This window comes from Calliphora vicina, chromosome 4 (assembly GCF_958450345.1).
Source record: "Calliphora vicina chromosome 4, idCalVici1.1, whole genome shotgun sequence".
Taxonomy (NCBI): domain Eukaryota; kingdom Metazoa; phylum Arthropoda; class Insecta; order Diptera; family Calliphoridae; genus Calliphora; species Calliphora vicina.
In genome coordinates this window covers 3511212-3533833 of record NC_088783.1, presented here as the reverse complement: position 1 = coordinate 3533833, position 22622 = coordinate 3511212, and the positions used below count along the sequence as shown (strand labels likewise).

Below are 22622 nucleotides of genomic sequence, written 5' to 3'. Positions count from 1 at the left end.
TTCATTAACATTATTTTTCAATCCAAAAGTATCTGCAGGGGAATATGAATTGCAATGGTCAAAATTAGTATATACAAATTGGTCATAGCTATCAATTATCTCTTATAGCTTAGGAGATATTCGCATTTGAAAATTAAATTTTCAACATTTTTACCCACCCTACTCCAGTGTTTTGATGACCGCGGTTCCAAATATTTCCCGATTTTCTCCATTTTTCTTTTATAGGATTAACATCATATATATCTAATAAAGAAAGAATTTTTTAAAAATCATGACTGAATCCAAAATTACATGCATTTGAATTTGTACTGTTTGTACTGAAAAAAAAATTTATAATTTTGGATACCTAGGGGACCAGGTCCATTCAAAAAACGCTTTTTTATGTAAAATTCAAATTTAGGGCAAAAATTCTCAAATCACATAGTGGATATCAAAATATAGTAACCTATTTTAGATGGCAAATATGTTTTTAATTACTTTGTAAAGGGTTCCGATAACCCCGCCCCTGGTATGGATATTATAGGCAAAAAACGAAAAATGAATTCTTACAGACAAAAAAAAATAATAAAAATATAAACTGTTACTGGGAAATTGATTTGTTCCAGACATTCTTTAAGACAAAAAGAATATTTAAAAAATAATTCTTCATATTCTAGTAACAGTTTATCAGCTATGAAAAAAAAATCCCCGGGAGTTCTTTCCCTTTTCGTTTTTTTAACATAGAATTTGAATAGGCAAAATGAGAAAAGGGAAAAACTCCCGGGGAATTTTTTTTCATAATTGGGCTGTATATTTTCATAAAATTGTTTTTGTTAATATTCATATTTTCTGTATCTGCCGCGCGATGCGACTTAAAACTCTGGGGTGTATCGAACAACAGCTTCGCTAAAATCACTATTTCAGTATCATAATTTTTGGAAGTACTGTTAAAATTCAAGAATTTTATATATCATATAGAAGGTATTTTCAAGCACTATTCAATGATACCCATAATGATTAGATCATTTCCTAAATGTATGAGAAATTTTAACGTTTTTGTGCTTATAATTATGAGAGCATCCATACTGTTAATTCCACAATTTAAATTGCATAAAAATTCGGTATCTGCTCCTACATTGGAACATAGTTTAAAATCGGCTTTTCAGAGTATTAAATGTTTCATTAATTCCCAAACATTTTCCCCGTTTTTTTTTGTGCTTGATTTGTTTGTTACTTTGTTTTGTTTTCTTTTTTGTTTGTATGATGAAAAATACAACATAATAATCTAACGGTATAAAAACATCTATTAACATGAATTTTAAAGCAAAATAGATGAAATAGATTTACTTATTTTTAAGCCACAACCACAATCAGCTAAAACTCAGTCGAAATAAAGATCAAAAGTTTATCAATGAAGACCACTAGCGAGCGACATAAATGAGAAGAATCTTATCAATTAGAAAAATTAATAAAACAAAAGGAAGGATCCACGTCATGTAAGCACACACATTCATCTATTGTCCAATAAGTTTTAAAATAAACATATTGCTTTCAGTTGATTTAATCCCTTCTTGCTGTTTGGAATTCTTCGAGTGGCCCGGCACCTGTTATAAAAAAAAAATAATTAAAATGATGCATTTATCATTACGTCAAATACCAGCTGCTGTAAATAACAGAGCCATAGCGTCACTTCAATTTAGATATTATAACAGTTTTACCAACAATGTTAAACGTAGCAAAAGTACTGGAATTTCAGGCAATCGTGTATCGAACTTCGCAGATACTGGTCTGTTTTGCGCCAGCGGTTATTCGACATTAACGCGTAGTATACCTCAAGGAATATTCATTCAAGAGCAATTTGCCACCCATTATTCAACAGTAAGTTTTTCCGTACTTATTTTAAATGCAATACATATTTAATTTATAAAACAAACAAAAATTTAACAACATGGTTTTGTGTGCGTCATTTTCCGGCTGTGTACAATTTATTATCGTTCAATATAACCTAAATATCTGGAGTTAAGAAAGTTTAGTTTTTGTGCATTTTTAAGATACAATCGGTATTGCTACAATATGTCATTAAATTGATTGTTAGAAAATAATCCATTTTAATTGAGATAAAGCACGTTTTAAAATTACATTTTGTTTACGAAATAAGCATCAAGTTTTCAATATTCCAATGTATTTGTTCGTATTCACATGTGTGTGTTTAAAAAAAAGCATGTGCTGATCATAGAAGGGATGCCATATTTGTATTAATATTAAAGAATATTAAATTTGTTAAGTGATTGCGACTGAGTTCAAATTTGAATGAAACAAATACATATTTGTAAAATTAGAATTTAAGGAATGGAATCTTACTCCCTTATTTTGTAAAACACTTCACCTCACGTTGAAAATATTTTCATAAAATTTTCTTAAAAACAACAATTTATACGATTTAAATTATGGATAAGAAATATAATTAGACTAGTTTACAAGGTTTTTGATTTGTTAATAAAATTCTATTTTTCTGAAAATTGTGACGAAAAAATAATTAATATACAAAAATGGAGACAAAATACACACTATTTATGTATGTATATTGTTGTATGAAACATATGACTTGTATGTTTGTTTGACAAATCGGAGTGTCTCGCCTCTATGTACATGTAATTCTCTATGACCTAGCCTATCTAAAAATATCTTGGATTATTCGAGGCTACAATAACTGGCTTGTTGTGTGTTTGATTTTATTATACCTCTATTATCTGTGTCTTTCTATTAATTGTACTTTATCTCAGGACACATATTTATTCGCTTAGTTTTTACCATTAGCGCAAATTCAATATTAGAGGATTCTAATTTGTATGTTTGTAACTTCAAACTATTTATATAAAAAAATAACGGCTCTACATACTTTCAGAATATTTTAATGGATGCAATTTGAGCGTGGTCAATAACACGAATAACACGGCTATGTTACACAAAAATTTGGTTTTACATTAAAAAGTTAAAAAATCAAATAAGAATTTACATGGGCGAGCTTGTTATTTAGAAAAGTGGGCGACAATATTAAATGTAAACAGTAGAGTAATTCTATTTGTATCTGTTGTTTTAAGTTTTTCTTGCTAGCATTTAAATTATGCAGTAAATGCCTTATTCATAAAGGCCTTATTTTATAGACACACGGCCATTGCCTACTCGCTACATGACTAATAGAAGGCTTACTTAATTTAGAAGGGATCCATTGAGGGCCTGCAAGCAGACATGCTATGAAATAAACATAGGAACTTCTATTTAATAGCCTTAAAATGGAAGCCTACTTAAATATTAACGAATTCATCAGATACCTAAAGAGAATATACAAAAAACTATTTCACAACATAAAATTTTATAAAATTCTAAATTTTTTTTAGAAGATTTTGTACCATTTTCTGGTTTCATGTAACGGTTTATAAATAAAGAGATCAAAATAAATTTTATTAACTGAAGGTTGCTGAAGCAAGATTTTAAGAAATATATCCTTAACGAATTCAGCACAAACCTAAAGAATGGACTTGTATACAAAAAACTACTTCACAACATCAAATTTTATAAAATTCTAAATTTTTTTTAGAAGATTTTGTACCATTTTATGGTTTTATGTAACGGTTTATAAATAAAAGGTAGCAAAATAAATTTTATTATAGACTGACAACATATAGGAATAATTAAAAAACCAATAATGTTTGAATTTTAAATAAAGGTAAGCAATGCAATTTTGAATGTATATAACATTTTTTTTAGAAAGAGAAGCAAAGTCCTTCTATAACATTTTCGGCGAGAAGGCATAATGGTAAGAGTATCGCATATTTCAGAATAAGTAGATATGTTTTTAGAAGGCCTATAAAGTAAAGCCCAAGTTTTTTTTTGCGCGTGTTTTTAAGCATGTCTGTTCTTATAAACATAAATAAAATTATCTATAATAATAAAACAAAAACTATAAAGCTTGAAAGTGCATATCTTTTAAAATTTGAGGAATAGTTAAATAGAAGAAGAAAATATATCATGTGTAACTACATAATTCATTAGTTTCCTTCGGAAGGTATAAGGCGAAAATGAGAAACATCTTAAATCCCTAAGTAATGTATTCCATATTCTTGATAATCTTATCCGGAATGATCTTTCAAATATTGCGGAATGAAAAAGTTGATATAAAAATTGAGAGTTCCTATCAGAATTTATCAAATGAAAGGTTTTAGAAAACAACACTTAGTATAAAGTGTACTTTGAAGAAACTAACTAAATATTCTAATTTCAATGTAATTCTGATTTGAAAATTTAGTTTCAATATCTCAAGTAGTTTTCATTTTAAACCGTTTTTTGCCTCTCCTATAAACTTATGAAATGTTATGTTACTTTATTTTGCATTTTAGATGACGATATGTATGTATGTATGTACAATGTAGTAAAAAAAACATTTTCGTTACTTATGGTCATATAGCCTTAACTAGATATTTTCTCTATTTCACTAATTGAAAAATCTTGTTTAATAGAGACAATTTTTATTTTCCATACACTGTGGTTCCAATCCCAAATCCAGCTGGATAACATTTTAAAAGTATATACATATATGTATATCTTCAGAAATATATTATTTATAACAGCTAAGTTGCTTTCAACAAATAGATACATGTCTACCATGTAAAATACCCAGCAGATCAATTTAAGTAAAAGCTAACATGACATTAATTTATAATCAATATCTTCGAGTAAAAATTACCATATATTTTACTCCATAAGGAACTAAGAACTGATGGAATCCATTTGTTGAATTGATAGCTATCAGTGCTTAGAATTAAATTTAAGCGATATGACTGTGAAGAGAAGACTTCTTAGGATTTCTTCATATGCCGACTGGTATGCAAGCAAATGTCATGTGATGTGAATTGACGGGTCTAAACTTGCTTTATTTGGAAGTTCTGGCTAATGACAATTAAACACAATATAGCTTTCTGCTTGTTAAACACAATACACTTGGAAAACAGTTAAAATATTTAAATAAAAACTAGTGGTACTGCTATTATCATGTTCGCAGCTGTATGTTATAGTATCAAACATTGACTTAAGTCCAACGAGATGTGTTCGTCGTTTGCTCTTACAAAAGTCATGCAAGATCAAATAAGCATTTGCTTAAATTACTTGTTTTTGTGAAATATTTGTACAATCGCAATGAGCCATTATAAGTATGTGTGTATGGACATATTTTGCCAATTCAATGTTTCTTTATACTACATGTTTACGAAATCTTAATTTTTGACTTTTTAGTGTCAATTGATAAGATTTTGGACATTTCCAGTTTATAAAGAAGGAATAATCGGCAAGTCTTATCAAAAATGTGTTAAAAAAGTAAAAGTAATTTCTAAAATATATTTAGTTGCAAAGCAGTACTCGCTGCCAAACAATCATTTATTCGTTCCCGAATACAAATCAAACAAAAAGGTAAAATTTGTATTCACAAATTTAAAATAGATGAAAATATAATTATTATAAATTAATTAAGTTATTATGTATTAATAATAACAACAAATGTTGTTCAGAAACAAACAAGCATCACGGCAGGGGGTTGTTTTGTTTCTAACCAACAATACTCGTACGACTGACGTTAATTATCAGTCTCTGAATTATCTTGGTTTCAACCTCTGATCTTAGATAGGAACTTGTTGTCATTTAAATATATATATGTTCGTATGTATATAGTTTTATTTTTCGCAAAATGCAAATTACAATATGAAATTTGTAAAAAACAATAAATAAGAAAATATGATTTTAAATCATGGAAAAATTACATTTGCATTCGAAGTCTGGAAATTGAAAAGACAAGATCTAATTATAAATTTACAAGTCCTTCTAAGAAAACGTTATTATAGCTCTAACAAAATGTTTAAAAAGATGGCAGCTAATAAAGTATTTAAAAATCTTGAAACATTTACACAAATATTTGTTTAATAACTCCTTTTTTTTATTATTAATTTTGTTGTAGATGTCTGGAAATGCTAAAATTTTGCAATCATCCATTGAGGAGCTTGATCCCGAGCTTTTGGGTTTCATCAAGGAAGAGAAACAACGCCAAATTAAAGGTTTAGAAATGATTGCTAGTGAAAATTTCACTTCATTGGCTGTTTTGGAATGTTTGAGCTCCTGCTTGCATAATAAATATTCCGAAGGTTTACCTGGCAAACGGTGAGTACTACCACAGTATACACAATACTGTTATTAATGCTACAAAAAAAGACGATCTAGCATTGGATGGAATTTTCTCCTAGAACCATTAAATACTAATGTCCTATTTAAGGATTTGACGATTTTTTTTCATATTTCTCGCAAACTCATAAAATATTACAAAGTATAAACAAAATATTGCATGACTTTGGCATAATCTATCGATCGCGAAAAAACTATAAGTATTCCCGAACCCTATGGACTCCAATAAAACAGTATAGCTCTATGAGAACCCCTGCATATGTTTGGAGTAGCATAGTGTAGTTGTTGAACTTGCTTAAGGCAATTAAGATAGTCTGTATCGATGATTAGATAATTTCTGAATATAATGGAAAATTTTCATCACTAATATTTTGTTTATTAATATATGCTTGGTTTTTTTTCTTATTTTAGCTACTATGGTGGCAATCAATTCATTGATAAAATTGAAGTGTTGGCCCAAAAACGTGCCTTGGAAACATTCAATTTGAATCCCGAAGAATGGGGTGTGAATGTGCAGCCCTACTCCGGCTCTCCAGCTAACTTTTCTGTCTACACTGGTTTGTTGCAACCCCATGATCGCATTATGGGTTTGGACTTGCCCGACGGTGGCCATTTAACTCATGGCTTCATGACTGCCAACAAGCGCATTTCAGCCACTTCGATCTTCTTTGAATCGATGCCCTACAAGGTTGATGCTAAAACTGGTCTAATCGATTACGAAGGCTTAGAGGCCAACGCAAAATTGTTCAAACCTAAGATTATTATTGCTGGCGTATCTTGCTATTCAAGATGTTTAGACTACGCCCGTTTCCGTAAGGTTTGCAATGATAACGATGCCTATTTGTTTGCTGATATGGCTCATGTTGCCGGTTTGGTGGCAGCTGGACTCATTCCCTCGCCATTCGAGTATGCTGATGTTGTTAGCACTACCACACACAAGACATTGAGAGGTCCCCGCGCTGGTGTCGTATTCTTCCGTAAGGGTGTACGCAAGGTTAAACCCAATGGCGATAAAGTAATGTACGATATTGAAGATCGTATCAACAATGCCATTTTCCCTGGCCTCCAAGGTAATTTCAAATATTGTCAGCCTTTCTTGTTGAGTTTATGTAATTAAAATAAAAATATTTTACGTTTTAAACAGGTGGTCCCCATAACAATACCATTGCCGGTATTGCTACTGCTTTTAAGCAAGCCCAATCTCCTGAATTCAAAGAATATCAAACCCAAGTCATTGCCAATGCACGCCGTTTGTGTGATGGTTTGATGAAGAAGGGCTACAGCATTGCCACTGGTGGCACTGATGTTCATTTAGTTTTGGTCGATTTGCGTAATGTCGGTTTGAGCGGATCTCGTGCCGAATACATTTTGGAAGAAGTTAACATTGCCTGCAACAAAAACACCGTACCTGGTGACAAATCAGCCATGAATCCTTCTGGTATACGTTTGGGCACACCCGCTTTAACCACTCGCGGTTTGGTCGAAAGCGATATTGACGCTGTTGTCGAATATATTGATCAAGCTCTCAAGATTTGCGACTTTGCTGTAAAGAATACTTCTAGTCCAAAATTGGTTGATTTCTATCACACTGTTCACAACAATGCCGATGTCAAAGCTAAAATAGCTCAATTACGTTCTGAAATTGAAAAGTTCAGCGAGAAATTCCCTCTTCCCGGATTCAAAGAAATTTAAATATGTGTTTATTTTAACACGCCATCATATACTGTTAGATTTTAAGTTGTAAAATAAAAACTTTTATTTTTTTTAAATAAAATTATAAATTTTTTAAAATGCTTTTCTTTTTTTGCTTTCCCTCTCAATAACAAATTAAACATATGTATGTAAACTTATTCCATAAACTCCATTTTAATACATTCCTTTGTGGGTTTCATATCACGATGAAACCTAGAGTTGTGTGTCGATAATGACCATTTCGTTTTGAAACCCTTGTGACACACAGAGCAATCGAATTCCTTACCCATTATTTTCGAGTGTTTTGATGCAATATGGCGTCGCAGGGCATTGGGCGAATTCAGCTTTCGTTTACAGATTTTGCACAATAAAAATTTACCTAAAAAAACGAAGAATAAAAGTGGTGAAATAATTACAACGGAAATTTTTCTATTTCTATTAAATTTTTATATTTTAAATAAAATTACATTTTGTATTTATAATAATTTGCAAGTGTGTGTGTGTATTGGTTTTATATGTTTAATTTTAGGTAAATTTAGTAAGATTTCTTTCCATATGATGAAATTTTTATAAAAAATTTTAATTTACTTTTTTTTTTAAAAAATTTTAGAATGGCTTCTTTTTATGTACATGTACTTTTTTATGTTTAATTTACAAGACTTTTTAAATATAATACATATGTATTTAAAAAGTATTTTTAAATTTTTTTATTTTATAATAAAAAAATAATTGTTTTAAATTAAACCAAGTAAGAGTTTTGCCCTTACCAATGAACGCTCTTAAAAACAATTTTTTGGGTTAAAAATATATTTCCCGATTTTGACCCATTGTCGGTCCGAATTTCTATAGCGTGAGAAAGGTCTTTGAAATGTCTATAATTAGATATACATATTCAGCCCAATTATGAATAAAAAATTCCGCGTGAGTTTGTTCCCCGGGAGTTTTTCCCATTGAATTTGAATAGAAAAAATGATAAAAGGAAAAAAACCCGGGGAATTTTTATTCATAATTGGGCTGATTGTCTATGTTAATGCCTTAGTAATCCAGATATACATATGTAGGTCAAAAATTAAGGTAAAAGTGGTTGGTCAATTTACCCGAATTTAGTGAGTCTATTATGGATGGCAACCGAACTAAAGTTGCGTTGACAGCTATAATTTTCTGTTGCCAAATTTTCAACCAGCAATTTGTGGTTGCCTTCAGACAATGCAAGTGATGTTCGGTTCCCATGATGACCATGTTCATGTACTGTAAAATTAAGAAATAACAGTCTCAGGATACGAAGTATTCACATTAAAAAATTCGCATTGAAATAGTTCCATTCATAGTCAATCAAAGAAAACTGAATTAAAAAGTTATGTTTTAACTTAATTAATAGTTATGAAATAATTATGAATATAAAATCCATTTTCAACATTGAATTTGAATAGGAAAAATGGGAGAGGAAAAAAACTCCCGTGGTTTTTATATTCATAATTGGGCTGATAGTTTTGTTTTATTGTTAGACTATGGTGAATTGCATTAAATAACAAAAACCTTGTTTTTTTTCTCATATTTTTGCTGAGGCATTCAATCTTCCCTTTACAATCATATGTAGTTGTATTAAGTTATTTAAATATTTTTTTCACGAAATAAAAGAACTGATTATGTAAAATTTTTATATTACTTTTGAAATTCAAAATGTTTAATCTTTTCATAAACACAATCTCCGAAAATATAAAGTAAATCGCTAAAATACAAATTATAATACATAATATACATAAATACAACTTAAATTCAAAAGTATTTTCTTTTCTAAATTTTGTATGCAAACTTATCAATCAATGGTCACATGTTGACACCTCGTAACTGACAATTTTATTGTTTGACTTAATTATCTGATGTTGGAATCGAATTTATTGTCGCTTACAAGATGTCAGTCAACATGTTAAATGACTATGTGAATTGTGTTCGTTTTTACTACATATTATTACCAGAATAGAAAATAGTTCATAACATAATTAAACACAATATTGGAAAATAGCTAAACTGGCAGGCAAACGAACATAATAATGTTGAAAGAACCTATCATGAGTTTTTATTTGATTATAAATGAACACCTTCTTTTAAATCCTCATTATTTTAGAAAAATTAATCCTTCTACTTAAACAACTGAATTTTTAATGAAGACCTGTCTAGTTTACATTTCACATTGTAAGTATTGAAAGAATTTCTTGTTGCACAGTACCATCGATATGTTAGTATATATGCCAAAATATATGTAAGAAGAAATAATACAATATTAAAATAAAATATAAAAATATTTAGTATTTACATTAAACTACTTAAATAGTATATGCATGTGTGTATTTATAATATAGATTTAATTTCATACTTATAATTTACATTCACATACTAGGTATGTATTATGTAAAAGTGCTTAATTAATTATCTTTATTTATAACTTAATATGTTTGAACATAACACTTGATTGAGTTATTTTATTAATATTATTATTATTCTCTAATTTTCGAAATTCTAATAAGTATAGTTATTAAATATATTTATTTGTATGATCAAATTATTTTTCTTTTTGTGGAAATATTAGTTGTTTATTTGTTTTTATCCTTTTGTGAATAATAGAGAGAATAGATTTCTGTTTAATTGTTTATGATCATATATGGCGACTAGCTTCTTAGGATGAAATATTTACACTCTTTAACTATTGATCAGTTTTCCGTCTTAAGGGCCAACTTTTGTTCGTGTGAAATGCGTATGTGCTCGCGTAGACTGTATTTGTTTTTGAAATTTTTATTACACAATTCACATTTACGCGGTGGCTGAGGTGTATGCTGGGTACGAATATGTCTCCAAAGATTAACTGTTGTTATAACCATTTTGCAAAACTGACATTCTGTCCATTTGTTATTGGGTAAATCTAAAAATATACAGAAAGAAAAATGAAGAAACAACCAACAACAAAACATTTCATTTTCATAATTTTTTTTTTTTTAATTTTTTGCGTTTAGATCAAAAATTATTTGCCCGTTCTTGGATGTCGAAAATTTGTTTGGAAAGCACTCTGCACATTTTTTTTTTACAAATATTTTCGAGTGATTTCCAGACAAATTGTCTAGACAGAAAACAGGCAGTTGAGGTAAAGTTATAAAACTTGTCTTTTTCACATACAATTTTACAACACATAAAACGAAAATAATAAACACAAAAATTAAATGAATAAGAAGAGAAAAACAAACAATCGAAACAGTTCAAATAAATAGTACAAGCTTTTACTTTGGAGACATATTCGTTGTTAGACACAAAGATAACATTTTCTAAGTAATCTTTAACTACGTGGAACAGAAAATAATAAATTATAATATTTATAACAATATGCTGGTGTCTATTACAATATAAAAATAATACTTAAATAATTAAGTAACGGTAAAGTAATGTATTAAAAATTAAATTAAGAAATAAAATTTAAATTTTACTCATAAAAATTATATTTAATACGAAATCTAAACGTACGCTTTACATGTCTATATGTACATAAATTATTTGTTTACTAACCTGTTGAACTGACTTTATTCTCGGTTTTAATTGTTGTCAATACATTCGAACTGGAGGTTGTCGTATCATCTAATGCATTTTGTGAAGTACTCGTTGATGTGGTGGTTGGATTTAATAAGCGGCCTTAAATATTAATATATATACATATTTATTTAAAATGATGTGTCATATTTTAACAAAGGAATCATATGATGGTAATTATGTTATTTGTTTACACTTACCCATTTCCAGTGTCATTTCGGAATTATCTCCTTGATGGAATTTGTCCTCAATTTCAGATTCTGTTAATATCTCGTATTCTGATGGATATTGGTTAACGTTCTGACCACTATTTGCCGAATCTTGATTATTTCCCGGTGGTTCACCAGCATCCGACAGCCGATCATCAACTTCACTTACTATATATTCGGGTATATCCATCTTAATCGTTCCTCTTAAAAGTGTCATGTCTGCAGCTAAAAAAAGAAAAATATATAAAAAAAATTTTGTACATAAAAATAAATTTACATAGATAGTTTACAAGCCCAACCATGAATAAAAAATCCGCTGGAGTCTTTTCCCCATTTTTAACACTGAATTTGAATACGAAAAATGGAATAAAACTCCCGCGGATTTTGTATTCATGGAAAAAATCCACAAAATTTTATTTAAAAAATAATGTTGAACTGTGTATTATTAAGGGTATAATACACAGTTCATCATGAATGGTAAGGGTTATATAAGTGTGTCATTCCGTTTTTAATTTGTACATTTTTCATTTGTGACCCCATAAAGTAGTTAGCGGTGTCGATATAGTCGTGTCCGCCTGTCTGTTTAAATCTAATTTCCGAAGCCGCCAAATATGTTACATATATGATCGTCCTGGTTCAGTTGAGATATAAGCAAAAAACCGAAGTTGAGGTTGTCAATGTTTTTTACTGCAGTTTAAAACACTTGAATGCTGTGATATTTTCTTTTATTACACACTTTGTAATTTCTACAAAATTCATTTACGACCTATAGAGTTTTCAAATCGCTTACGGTTTGAAAAACGCAAAACGCATTTCATGTTCTTAAAACCACGCGATTTGCTATTCATTTCATTATACACTAGCGGTTTGAAAACGTCAAATGTGTTCAGAACATATGACATAACTTTCCGAAGGTTGTACGTTCAACAATTTTGGTATTAGAAATTTGCCTGATCTCAATTTTTGTATATATCTAGGATTCATAATTCTGGGGGGTTACTCTCTATTGCGATGCGAAAGAAAAATGGTACAATTGGTACCCTTTATTGCGTTTTCGCATCGCACAAAAAATTAGTTTAAAATGTTTTTATTTACAAGTTTTGACATTTCAATTTGTCATTCTTCGCTATTGTTTATTTTGTGGTGCCAGTATTGCTTCTTTTTGCGAAAGCGTTTGCGTAGACGATACAAAGTACAAAATTGAATTCTTAACGCATTTATCTTTCGCATCGAAATTGCTTTCGCATCGCAATAGAGAGTAACCCCCCTCTACATAGACAATATTATAACATTACAATCTAGGTACTTACTCTTTACGATAGTTTGTTCGTCCACCGTTTCGGTAGTGTAAATATTGTCATCATCATCGGAAAATGTTATTTTACGCTTTTTCATTGAATTGCCTGTTGTGGCCGGCAGTGTAACAATATTTGCACTCAGTTGTGTTGGTTGGGTATTCACTTGAACTTGCTGGGTTTGCGATGATTGCTGCTGTTGATGCTGAACTTGATGCTGAACCTGTAATTGTTGCTGATGCTGTGAATGATGCTGAACAGTATTCACTTGATGAGTTGTTGTGGGAGAAGTATTTTGATGGACTTGTATATGCTGGATTTGTGTTTGAACATGATGATGCTGCTGTTGTTGCTGAGGAACTGATGTTGTCTGAGTTTGCGTCTGTAGCTGCGGAATTTGTATTTGTTGTGTGTTGGTGGTATGAAGCAGGGGAATATCAATGGTTTGCGTAGCTGTTGTGGCATCATTTACAGCCCGTATAGTACTGGGTATAGATTTCATTAATTTCTGTTCTTCGATAAGAGGAACTGGAGGCTTTGGTTTTTCCTTTTCTTCGGCAGTTAGACCCTGAACTGCCAGCAGTTCAGCAGTTTGTAAAAATGATTGCAGAGCCTCTTGTTGTACATTAACTTCACCCTAAAAGAACTTTAAAATAAAAAAAAATACAATTATTTAAATCATTCACTTACCTGATACATAAACTCTATGATCGAATTGAGATCTTCATATTTAATGAATTTAAATATAATGACGGGATGCGGATGGGGATTTTCGGTAAATATCTCCTTAAAATATGAACTGCAAGCGGATAAAACAACTTTATGGGCCTTTATTTTGCGACCGTCGCACAAGAGGCTGACATCGACGAAATCATCGTTGACCCGATGATTGTCCAAGGCATAAGTTAAATGGCGAAAGTAGTTGTTCCAACGCAATGAATACTGTTGAGGCGCTGACATTGTGTAGCTACTGGTGCTGCTGTTATTTTGAAGATGCTTTTGAGAGAATAGCCTTTACTTGATTACCATTGATTATTATTAGCGAGCTCGATTATAATTATCTTCTTCAATTACAGTCTTTTTTACAGAAAATCCAATTAAAACATAAAACTTTTTCTGTAAATTTTCTATCTTTACTTTTTCACCCCCAAAAAAAATTCGTTCAATGAAAATGGCAAAATTATTACACTAATGTCACTTTTGCTTTAATTTTCTTAAAGACGTTTTTTGTATCTCATTTTACTGCATGTAAATTGAATGCAAATTTTCAATTAATTTTGTTTATTTTGATTTTTTTTTGTATTAATGCAAGAAATTTTTCTGCGTGAAATTAAAAAAGAGATAGAGAATTTTATAAATTCGCTTTGAATTTGCTTCAAAAGCAAAACCAAGGCGAATTCATGTTAGGTGATGGCAGTTCTACAAAAACAACAATTGGTCTCAGCAGATGTCAGAAAACAGAGATGAATAATTAAGAAAATGAGAATTAAAACTTAAAATAGTGTAGATATTTGAATAGTGGTGGTTTAAATTAAATGCTTAAAAAATAAATACTTTCGTAATAAGCATGGAATAGAGCGATATTGAAATATAAAAAATGTTTTGACAGCCGATATAACCAAACAGTAGAAAAAAAGGAATCAGCTGTTTGACTGCCACCACCTTATAATAATTCACCATGAACAACACAAAAAACAGCTCTGCGACCACTGTTACCAGTTTTGACGATTTAACGTAATTTTGGCGATTTTAAGCGTCCAAAATGGCACATTGACGATATTCGCCCTAAATTTTACGATTTCTTTGAAGTGCAATTCTGTACTCATTTACAATTATTTTTGCATTAGTTTATCTAATATTTAAAAGTAAGGAATATATTAAGACAATTTAATAAAATTGTATGAACAACTTATGTAAATGTTAAATTTATTTATGTAATAGAATAAAAAAGCAATGAAAAATATAATTTTCCAGTCCTGGTAATTTCGCTTAAGTAAAGGTGATGCCAAGTTTATTATACCGCTTAATTTTTTTAATTAAGCGGTTTCTGTCGCTCTAAAAAACCGGTTAACCGGTTTATATTAATTTCTTTATTTATTTTTCAGAATAATGAAATAAGTAATTGCAATAAATAAACTTTTTGGCTTTAATTCCATGTGTAATTTCATTCCTGTCATAAAAACCATTAATTTGGTTACTAATTTACATAATGTATTTACATATAAATATTTTGTTGTTCTAAGAGTTGGGTTTTTGACAACAGACTTAGGTTTTTTACAATTATGTCTCGTATCTATGTATATGTCTATGTTTGCGTTTATTATTTTAAAACACTTAAGTGACAATTGGTACGAAATTAGACAAACACGCTTGCGAGAGAAAGAACCGAAACTGTAGTTATGACAGAGCAAATGTGAATCAAAGTGTGAATAACAAAACATTCAAGGTAAGAACGGTAAAACAACGGCATTTAATTTTTGTTTCTGCATAAAAAAAATGTATCCGGATTGTAGAGGTAAAAACTTTAAATTGTCAGAAATGTAAAAGTCTCCAATTATTTGAGTGACCGGACTGGCGCATGCCCGGACTATCGAAGTTGCACTGTAGATACAAAATTTAGCGGTTGTTGTTGTGTGATTTGACTGCAAATGGCGGACAAAATTTAACAACACTGTAAGAATTACTCTAATTAGTTAGTGTTGTATTCGGGAAACCAAGTCGTTATTTTAAATTTGTTTATTCGAAAAGAATTTACTAAAGATTGTTGATATATATGGCGTAAAAAGTGTAACCACTAAAAAATCGATATACATTAAGGTGGAGCGATAGTGTATGAAATTTTTTTTTCAATGGAATAGCGATATAAAGTTGACTTTTAATGAGTAAGTTAAACGTACGAAAGATTACTTTGATATTTTGAGGTGCCCCAACACAATTGAAAATCAAAAAATTTCCTATTTTTCATATGGTCATAAAACAACCTTATACTTTATAAAATTTAGTTTATGTTGAATATAAATATTTTTATGTATTGTTAGGTCAATATAATTATATCCAATAATTAAAAAAAACACATTTTTACTTGAAAAACTAAATTCATATTTCATACGTTTTACAACCCACATATGCCGAAGTGGGTATTTTTATACCCAATCCACAAAATCGTACTTGTAGCTTAGGAATGTGGGCCTAAACACTTGGTTATTTTTTTTTTACTGATAGACGGCATCCAAGTCGCTCCACCCTAATATACATACAGCCCAATTATGAATAAAAATTCCCCGGGAGTTTTTCCTATTCAAATTCAATGGGAAAAAACTCCCGGGGAACAAACTCCCGCGGAATTTTTTATTCATAATTGGGCTGATAGTATATCTTACCTTTTAACAAATATTAATTTAAATAACCAGGAAATACAAAATAGCACAATATCAGATTATTATTATATTTAAACAAATTTTGAAAAAAAAATATAAAGAAATTTAAAAAAAAAAAATTTTAATTTTGTTCACCTATATTTTTATTTTAAAGTATAATTTGGTGAAAGGTATATTAGATTCGGCACATCTTTGTTTTTTAAGTTGGCCTTATATGGCAGCTTTGACTAACATTTTTAAGAGATTTATGCTCGTTAAAGTGATTTTCGGAAGCGGGAATTATAAGTCTAATTATATACCATGACTTCCGTATACATATATAAAACTTATTTGGAACGAATTTAAATTAAACAGTTATATAAAGATAAAGTCAAATTTCGGGAGGACATGGACCAATTTCAGCCAGTTTCAATAGACTGAAACAAATGTATGTACCAAGTTTTATCGACATCGACGGACATCGTATATTCGGTAAACTTTAAGCTGGGTGTAAGACTAATATTCGTATGGCCTCCCCACTATGGTGGTGTAGGGTATAAATATCCCATCTGTTCTGTTTACAACAAAACCGTCAACATGTTTCAAGATTTCTTTAAATATCCTCAAGATGTTTATTTGGCATGATGTTATAATCGGATGTTGAACTTTGGTCAAGATATTACGGATGACTCCTACTTTGATAATTTTATGTGCGCTGAGTTGTACCATGTACATCACATTTGTCCGTACATTGACTAACTACTACAATCTACATACATATGTATGTACATATTTATGTCCATACATACGTATGTCATGAGTGTTCTTTTTTATAAAGTGCTAAAGTTCGTTATTTTGAATAATTACAAATTCAAATACACATCAACACATATCTACACAATAATGGACAATTCAAGTCTATGTTTTAAATTTTAATTAAAACTTATTTATTTAATTTGTGTATTACTTTAAGTTTAAATGACTTTTAGAAAAAGCTCTGCAAATAACGTATCAAAAATTTGCCAATGAATAAAACGCCAATGAATTGTATTAAATAATGGAGAACTATAAATATTTTCAAACGCATTTTTGCTTGACTTGAGGCCTCTGCTGGTTCATTCAATAGAAATTGTTTGGCTCCTCTAATTCCATATGATACAAATTCCTCATGATTGATATTCGAATAACACATAAAGCCCAGTTTTTTACTGCAATAATAATGGCAAAAATATAAACATGTACATAAATATTATTATTTATTAATGTATTTTAGTAGAGTTATTAAATTGACTTACTAATCTTCAGTTGGTATAAGATTTTCCAATTTTATAAAGTTTTCATTACAGAATTTCCATTCAGTTGTAATGAATACATATAGGGCAATGTTTGCTGCATAAATACGTCGTTGTAATTTTAACAGGCTAAAAACAACGAAATATCCAAATTTTATTCAAAAAATAAAATATTTAGTTTATACTTACAATGGCTTTTGATTGGCCAAACGTAAAATGACATCAACTATTAATGCCAAACCAATTTGCAAGGTGAAAAACTTTAAATTAGAAATTTGTTGATGAAATGATCTAAGAATTAAAAACCATACTGACACTACTTACCCGTATATAATGCCATACTACACATCTTGTTATACTACCTTCCGGCAACCAGAGACATTTCTCAAATGGATTCTTTCGAATTTGAATTTTCCCAAGTTTAATGATTTCACCAAGAGTTATACAATTGATGGAAGCATTTGCACAATTAATAACTTCCACTTCGTCCGAAATCGGTCTGAGGTTTCTTTGGGTGGTTGCCAATTTAAAGGCTGATATAAGCAGACTTCTAACAGTGACATCAACTGGTATGACATCCGTAACAATATCTGGATCAGCGTGATTTGTACGCAAAAGGCCAATGCCGCAAGCCACCAACATTCCAAGGGGTCCATTGAAATTATCAACCCAACCGGGAATTGGTTCTTCAATACTTGAAACAACTGGAATATGTTTTCTTATAAGATTATACAGATTATAATTAAATAAAAATTGTACCCACCTATAGATGGTCTAAAGACCATTATAGGCAATTGATGACGATAATCGTTTATTATATGTTCGGCTAAACTTTTTGTAAATGTGTACGTATTGGGTTGTTCCGAACTGTATTTCGAAAAAAATACATTCAAAGTTTCCACATCATAAGTCTCGGCCAGCTTGATTGTGGTACGCCAATCTGCATAAGCTGGATATATCTAGATATAATATAATAATATGCATACTTTTTATTGAATATTAGTGTTTAACATCTTCTTAGAAAGGACATTTAAAATTTGGTTCATTCTAATATCAATATTTTAACACTTAAACTTACCCTTTCTTCAACTATTTGCCTATCGGGATTCGAATATGTTGTTGAAATATGTACAAACGCCTTTAAATGCTTTAATTTTGTAGCAAGTTTAACCAATTCGTGAGTGCCACGTGTATTTAATAATATGGCCGACCTTAAGTGATCATCGAAACGAACGCTGGCCGCTGAATGAAAGACCAAAGTAACATTCTTCATTTTCTCAAAATCCTCACTGCTTATACCCAGTCCCAACTCTTGACAATCTCCAGCAATGGGTATTATATTCGAAATTGCTTGCGGTTGCTCATTTCTTGCACGTTCAAATGCGGACGTATTTAAAATCTCTTGTAATCGTTCTTCGGCCGATTTACCTTTTTTGCTGCGCATTAAAACGTACATTTTTGAAAATTTCGGAAAAGACCGTATTAGTTTTTCAATTAGAGCTTTACCAACAAAACCTTAATCGTATAAAATATTGCGGAAAAATACTAATATTTAAAATGTTCAAATTAAATGTACAAATAAGTAAGTACTACATACCGGAACCTCCAGTAATGAAAATTTCTTGATTTTCATAAAAATTTGAAATAGACATTTTGTTTTAAAACAATAATTACTGCCCACAAATCGATTACAATTAGTATATCCTCTGGTTTTATACAATATTTATTTGATTATAGTATAGAAGTATTTCGTTAAAGAATTTTTACTTTCAAAAGTCAAATAAAGACTGAATTCAATTTAAAATATTTTCTGCGATATAACCAATAGTAAGTATATAATTAACGTATTCTTTTTATGATTAACATTAATTAAATACAATTTTATATATTGTATTCCATTGAATTTAATACAAGTGCTTTTATCCAATATTTAAATAAATTACAATTTTGTTTTGTTTTTATACCCTTCACCTTCGTGAGAGGGGTATATATAAGTTTGTCATACCGTTTGTAATTTCTACACTTTTCATTTCCGACCCTATAAAGTATATATATTCTGGATCCTTATAGATAGCGGAGTCGATTAAGCCATGTCCGTCTGTCTGTCTGTTGAAATCAATTTTCTGAAGACCCCAGATATCTTCGGGATCCAAATCTTCAATAATTCTGCCAGACATGCTTTCGAGAAGTTTTCTATTTAAAGTCAGCAAAATCGGTCCACAAATGGCTGAGATATGAGGAAAAAACCAGGACAACCTCGATTTTTGACCTATTCTGGTTTACTAAGTCATTAATATAGATAATATGGATATCTAATGATAGATATTTCAAAGACCTTTGCAACGACGTACATATGTATATAAGACTATAGCAAGTTGGACCTACAATGGGACAAAATCGGAAAAAATATTTTTTAACCCGAATTTTTTGTTCACCAAAAAAAACTTTAAAAAAGAAAAAAAAAAATTTTAAAATTTAAAAAAAAATTGGAAAATTTAAAAAAAATAAATTTTAAAATAACAAATCAAAAAATAAATTTTAACAAAAAGTGAAAAAAACAACAAAAAAAATTATTGTTTACCTAAAATTTGTATTTTGAAGTATAATTTGGTGAAGGGTATATAAGATTCGGCACAGCCGAATATACATAGCTCTCTTAATTGTTCAATATATGAAAGTAAAACCGACAAGTATATTGTCGGACAACCCGGTTCGAACAATACCCTAATTTTTTTCCAATCGAATGGTTCTATTATATCTAAAGTTTTTTTTATACCCACAAATTATGATACCAAGGATTCATTTGGTAATGTTGGAACAATCATTTTTATTTAGAATTGCTAGGTATTGGAATTATTTGCCAATAACTTAGATTGTTCCTCCTCCCATTCTAATAATGTTTAATGTCTTAAACTGAAGAGATTTTCATCCTAACTTAGTTATAACCATTTTGTCCATACCAAAATACCAAAATGTATTTATTTTTATCAACTTTTAAACTTTTTACATAAATTAAATTTAAATAATATATAATTAAATCTTATTTGCGATTGATTAAAATTCTTATTGTTGAATTATGTATGTTAAAAGTGAAATTAAACTCATGTTTGCCCATACCTAATCACTCACTGCTGGGATTGTTTATTACTTTTTGGTTTGGGTACCAATACTCAGTGGAACTTATTTATTTTTTACAGATTTTTATTTAGGATTACTGCTTTGTAATATATATATTCCGATGAATATATATATATCCCCGACTCTGATGACAGACCATTACTCTTGCCATGAAATTTCAGTATCAGTATCTCACCGATGACGCATTTGATATCGGATTAGAGCTTTATTACTAGGGGGCGGACTTTCATGCATTTATTATTGGAAAATATGTATATAAAAAAAAATCAATACATGACCTAAAAATTAATATTTTTGTTCAAAAACATACAATAATTAACTCTGGGTCGCTCAATGCTCAACAATTACACAACATAGATTCCACCAGATAGTACTCTTTAAATTATATGTAGTTTTAAAATTATAATTGTCCTTCTGAAAAAACAATGGATATTTTAATTCTAACATCTTGATATTAATACTTGTTTAACGTCATAATCATGCGACTTGCTTTTTAATATCATCAACATGATTATCGAGTTAAAAATTAGCATCCAATAATAATAAATGACTGTGAAGAGCGCTAGCTATGTATGTGATATTACAAAATCTTTCGGTAATGAAAAGTTATAAATCGAAATTTCGGTGGAAAAAAAATATGAATGTTTTTTGATACTTAAAAGAAATCTCTAAACTTTTCAATAAAACAAAATGTTTTGAAATGATAATTTTCAATTGATGATAGAGAAATGCAAAAGACTTACTGACAGTTTCTCAATATGGAATGAAGTTTGATGGTATTTCTATAACAATTTTGTCGAAACAATATATATAATATATTACCAATTAACGACAAGAAATAATACATATTTTTATTACAAATTTGCATAGAAATATGCAATTTGAAGTAAAATATAACAATATATGAAAACTGTTAAACAAATACCCAGAATTTAAACCAAATACTGCAATTTAGAAAAATCGAAAATACAATAAAAAAAAACTAACTCATTTAAGTTAGATTAACTTTTGAAATAGTTTTCTTTTGGTAAATTATTATATTTTAAGCCAAACCGTTACATTCCATCTAATTCGAAAGTTGAACTCACAAAAGAAACGGTTAAAAATCTTTGCACACAGATTGATGAGAAAGAGAAGAAGTACAGCAAAGCCCATAAACCTAAATATAAAAATTATTCAAACATACAACAAACAAATCCACACATTCCATTGGTAACTGTTAATAGAAAAAAATGTGTATTAGAAAGATAATACAAAAAAAAAACAAAAGAATGGAGACGATGACCTGTGAAATATACGGTGAACTATAGAAGAGAGGGGTGGATGGAAACAGTCTTAAGCTATTAAAAAAACACTGTTTTTTATTTTTAAGATTTTTTATTGACAAATTATTACAATTTCATTGATGTTTGTTTTCTTTTTATATGGTTTTTTAATTATATTTTGATGATTTTGATGTTGTTAAATAAAACACGATTTTTCTTCTTCTAGTGATCATTTTAAAATTATTACAATGAGAGATCGTGTATTAGTTTTTTTGTTTTTCTCAAGATGTTTTTAAAACACTCTTTTTTTTCTTTTAGTTTAGTTTGTTTTATTAGACAATTTTGGCATTTATCTCTTTTTTTGTTTTTAATGTGTGCGATTGTTGTTGTTTAAGGTTTTAAATAATAAAAAAAGAGTGCTTTGCAAAAATAAGGAAGAAGTCCTTGTGAAAAGTCTCTTCGTCTTGTGTAGATTTTGTTTGTTATAGTGGATACATTTTGTCTTTTTTGTTCTCAAGTCTTTTTGTTTTTCTTTAAATGTTTGCAAAGAACAGAATTTAATTAACATTTTTAAGCGTAAATTATTTCAACACATACG

At 29.6% G+C, this 22622-nt stretch overlaps 3 protein-coding genes and 1 long non-coding RNA gene across 7 annotated transcripts; 1 reads left to right on the top strand and 3 right to left on the bottom strand.

Moving 5' to 3' along the window:
- Positions 1-1242: 1242 nt before the first annotated feature.
- On the bottom strand, positions 1243-1777 carry LOC135959121 (uncharacterized). Its single transcript, XR_010576502.1, has 2 exons — positions 1637-1777; positions 1243-1583 (listed from the first exon to the last, which is right to left on the bottom strand). It is a non-coding gene; the product is annotated as an uncharacterized LOC135959121 (long non-coding RNA).
- Shmt (serine hydroxymethyl transferase) lies at positions 1584-7995 on the top strand. Of its 3 annotated transcripts, none has more exons than XM_065510145.1 (4): positions 1584-1857; positions 5984-6183; positions 6616-7274; positions 7349-7995. In XM_065510145.1, exons 1-4 carry the CDS (start codon positions 1609-1611, stop codon positions 7894-7896), a joined length of 1656 nt encoding a protein of 551 aa, XP_065366217.1. In that variant the 5' UTR covers positions 1584-1608; the 3' UTR covers positions 7897-7995. The 3 variants fall into 3 exon arrangements, with proteins under 3 accessions (XP_065366217.1, XP_065366219.1, XP_065366218.1); XM_065510147.1 differs by lacking the exon at positions 1584-1857 and adding an exon at positions 5339-5442; XM_065510146.1 differs by lacking the exon at positions 1584-1857 and adding an exon at positions 5753-5907.
- LOC135959120 (modifier of mdg4) lies at positions 7936-14303 on the bottom strand. Of its 2 annotated transcripts, none has more exons than XM_065510148.1 (5): positions 13664-14300; positions 12989-13610; positions 11670-11903; positions 11449-11571; positions 7936-8275 (listed from the first exon to the last, which is right to left on the bottom strand). In XM_065510148.1, exons 1-5 carry the CDS (start codon positions 13931-13933, stop codon positions 8052-8054), a joined length of 1473 nt encoding a protein of 490 aa, XP_065366220.1. In that variant the 5' UTR covers positions 13934-14300; the 3' UTR covers positions 7936-8051. The 2 variants fall into 2 exon arrangements, with proteins under 2 accessions (XP_065366220.1, XP_065366222.1); XM_065510150.1 differs by lacking the exon at positions 7936-8275 and adding an exon at positions 10345-10813 and having other exon boundaries at positions 13664-14303.
- A 2949-nt stretch (positions 14304-17252) lies between these two features.
- LOC135958110 (putative fatty acyl-CoA reductase CG5065) lies at positions 17253-19378 on the bottom strand. Its single transcript, XM_065508974.1, has 7 exons — positions 19219-19378; positions 18700-19136; positions 18385-18580; positions 17946-18325; positions 17811-17881; positions 17625-17750; positions 17253-17537 (listed from the first exon to the last, which is right to left on the bottom strand). The coding sequence occupies exons 1-7, from the start codon at positions 19271-19273 to the stop codon at positions 17315-17317; spliced, it is 1488 nt and encodes a 495-aa protein (XP_065365046.1). The 5' UTR covers positions 19274-19378; the 3' UTR covers positions 17253-17314.
- Positions 19379-22622: the final 3244 nt, after the last annotated feature.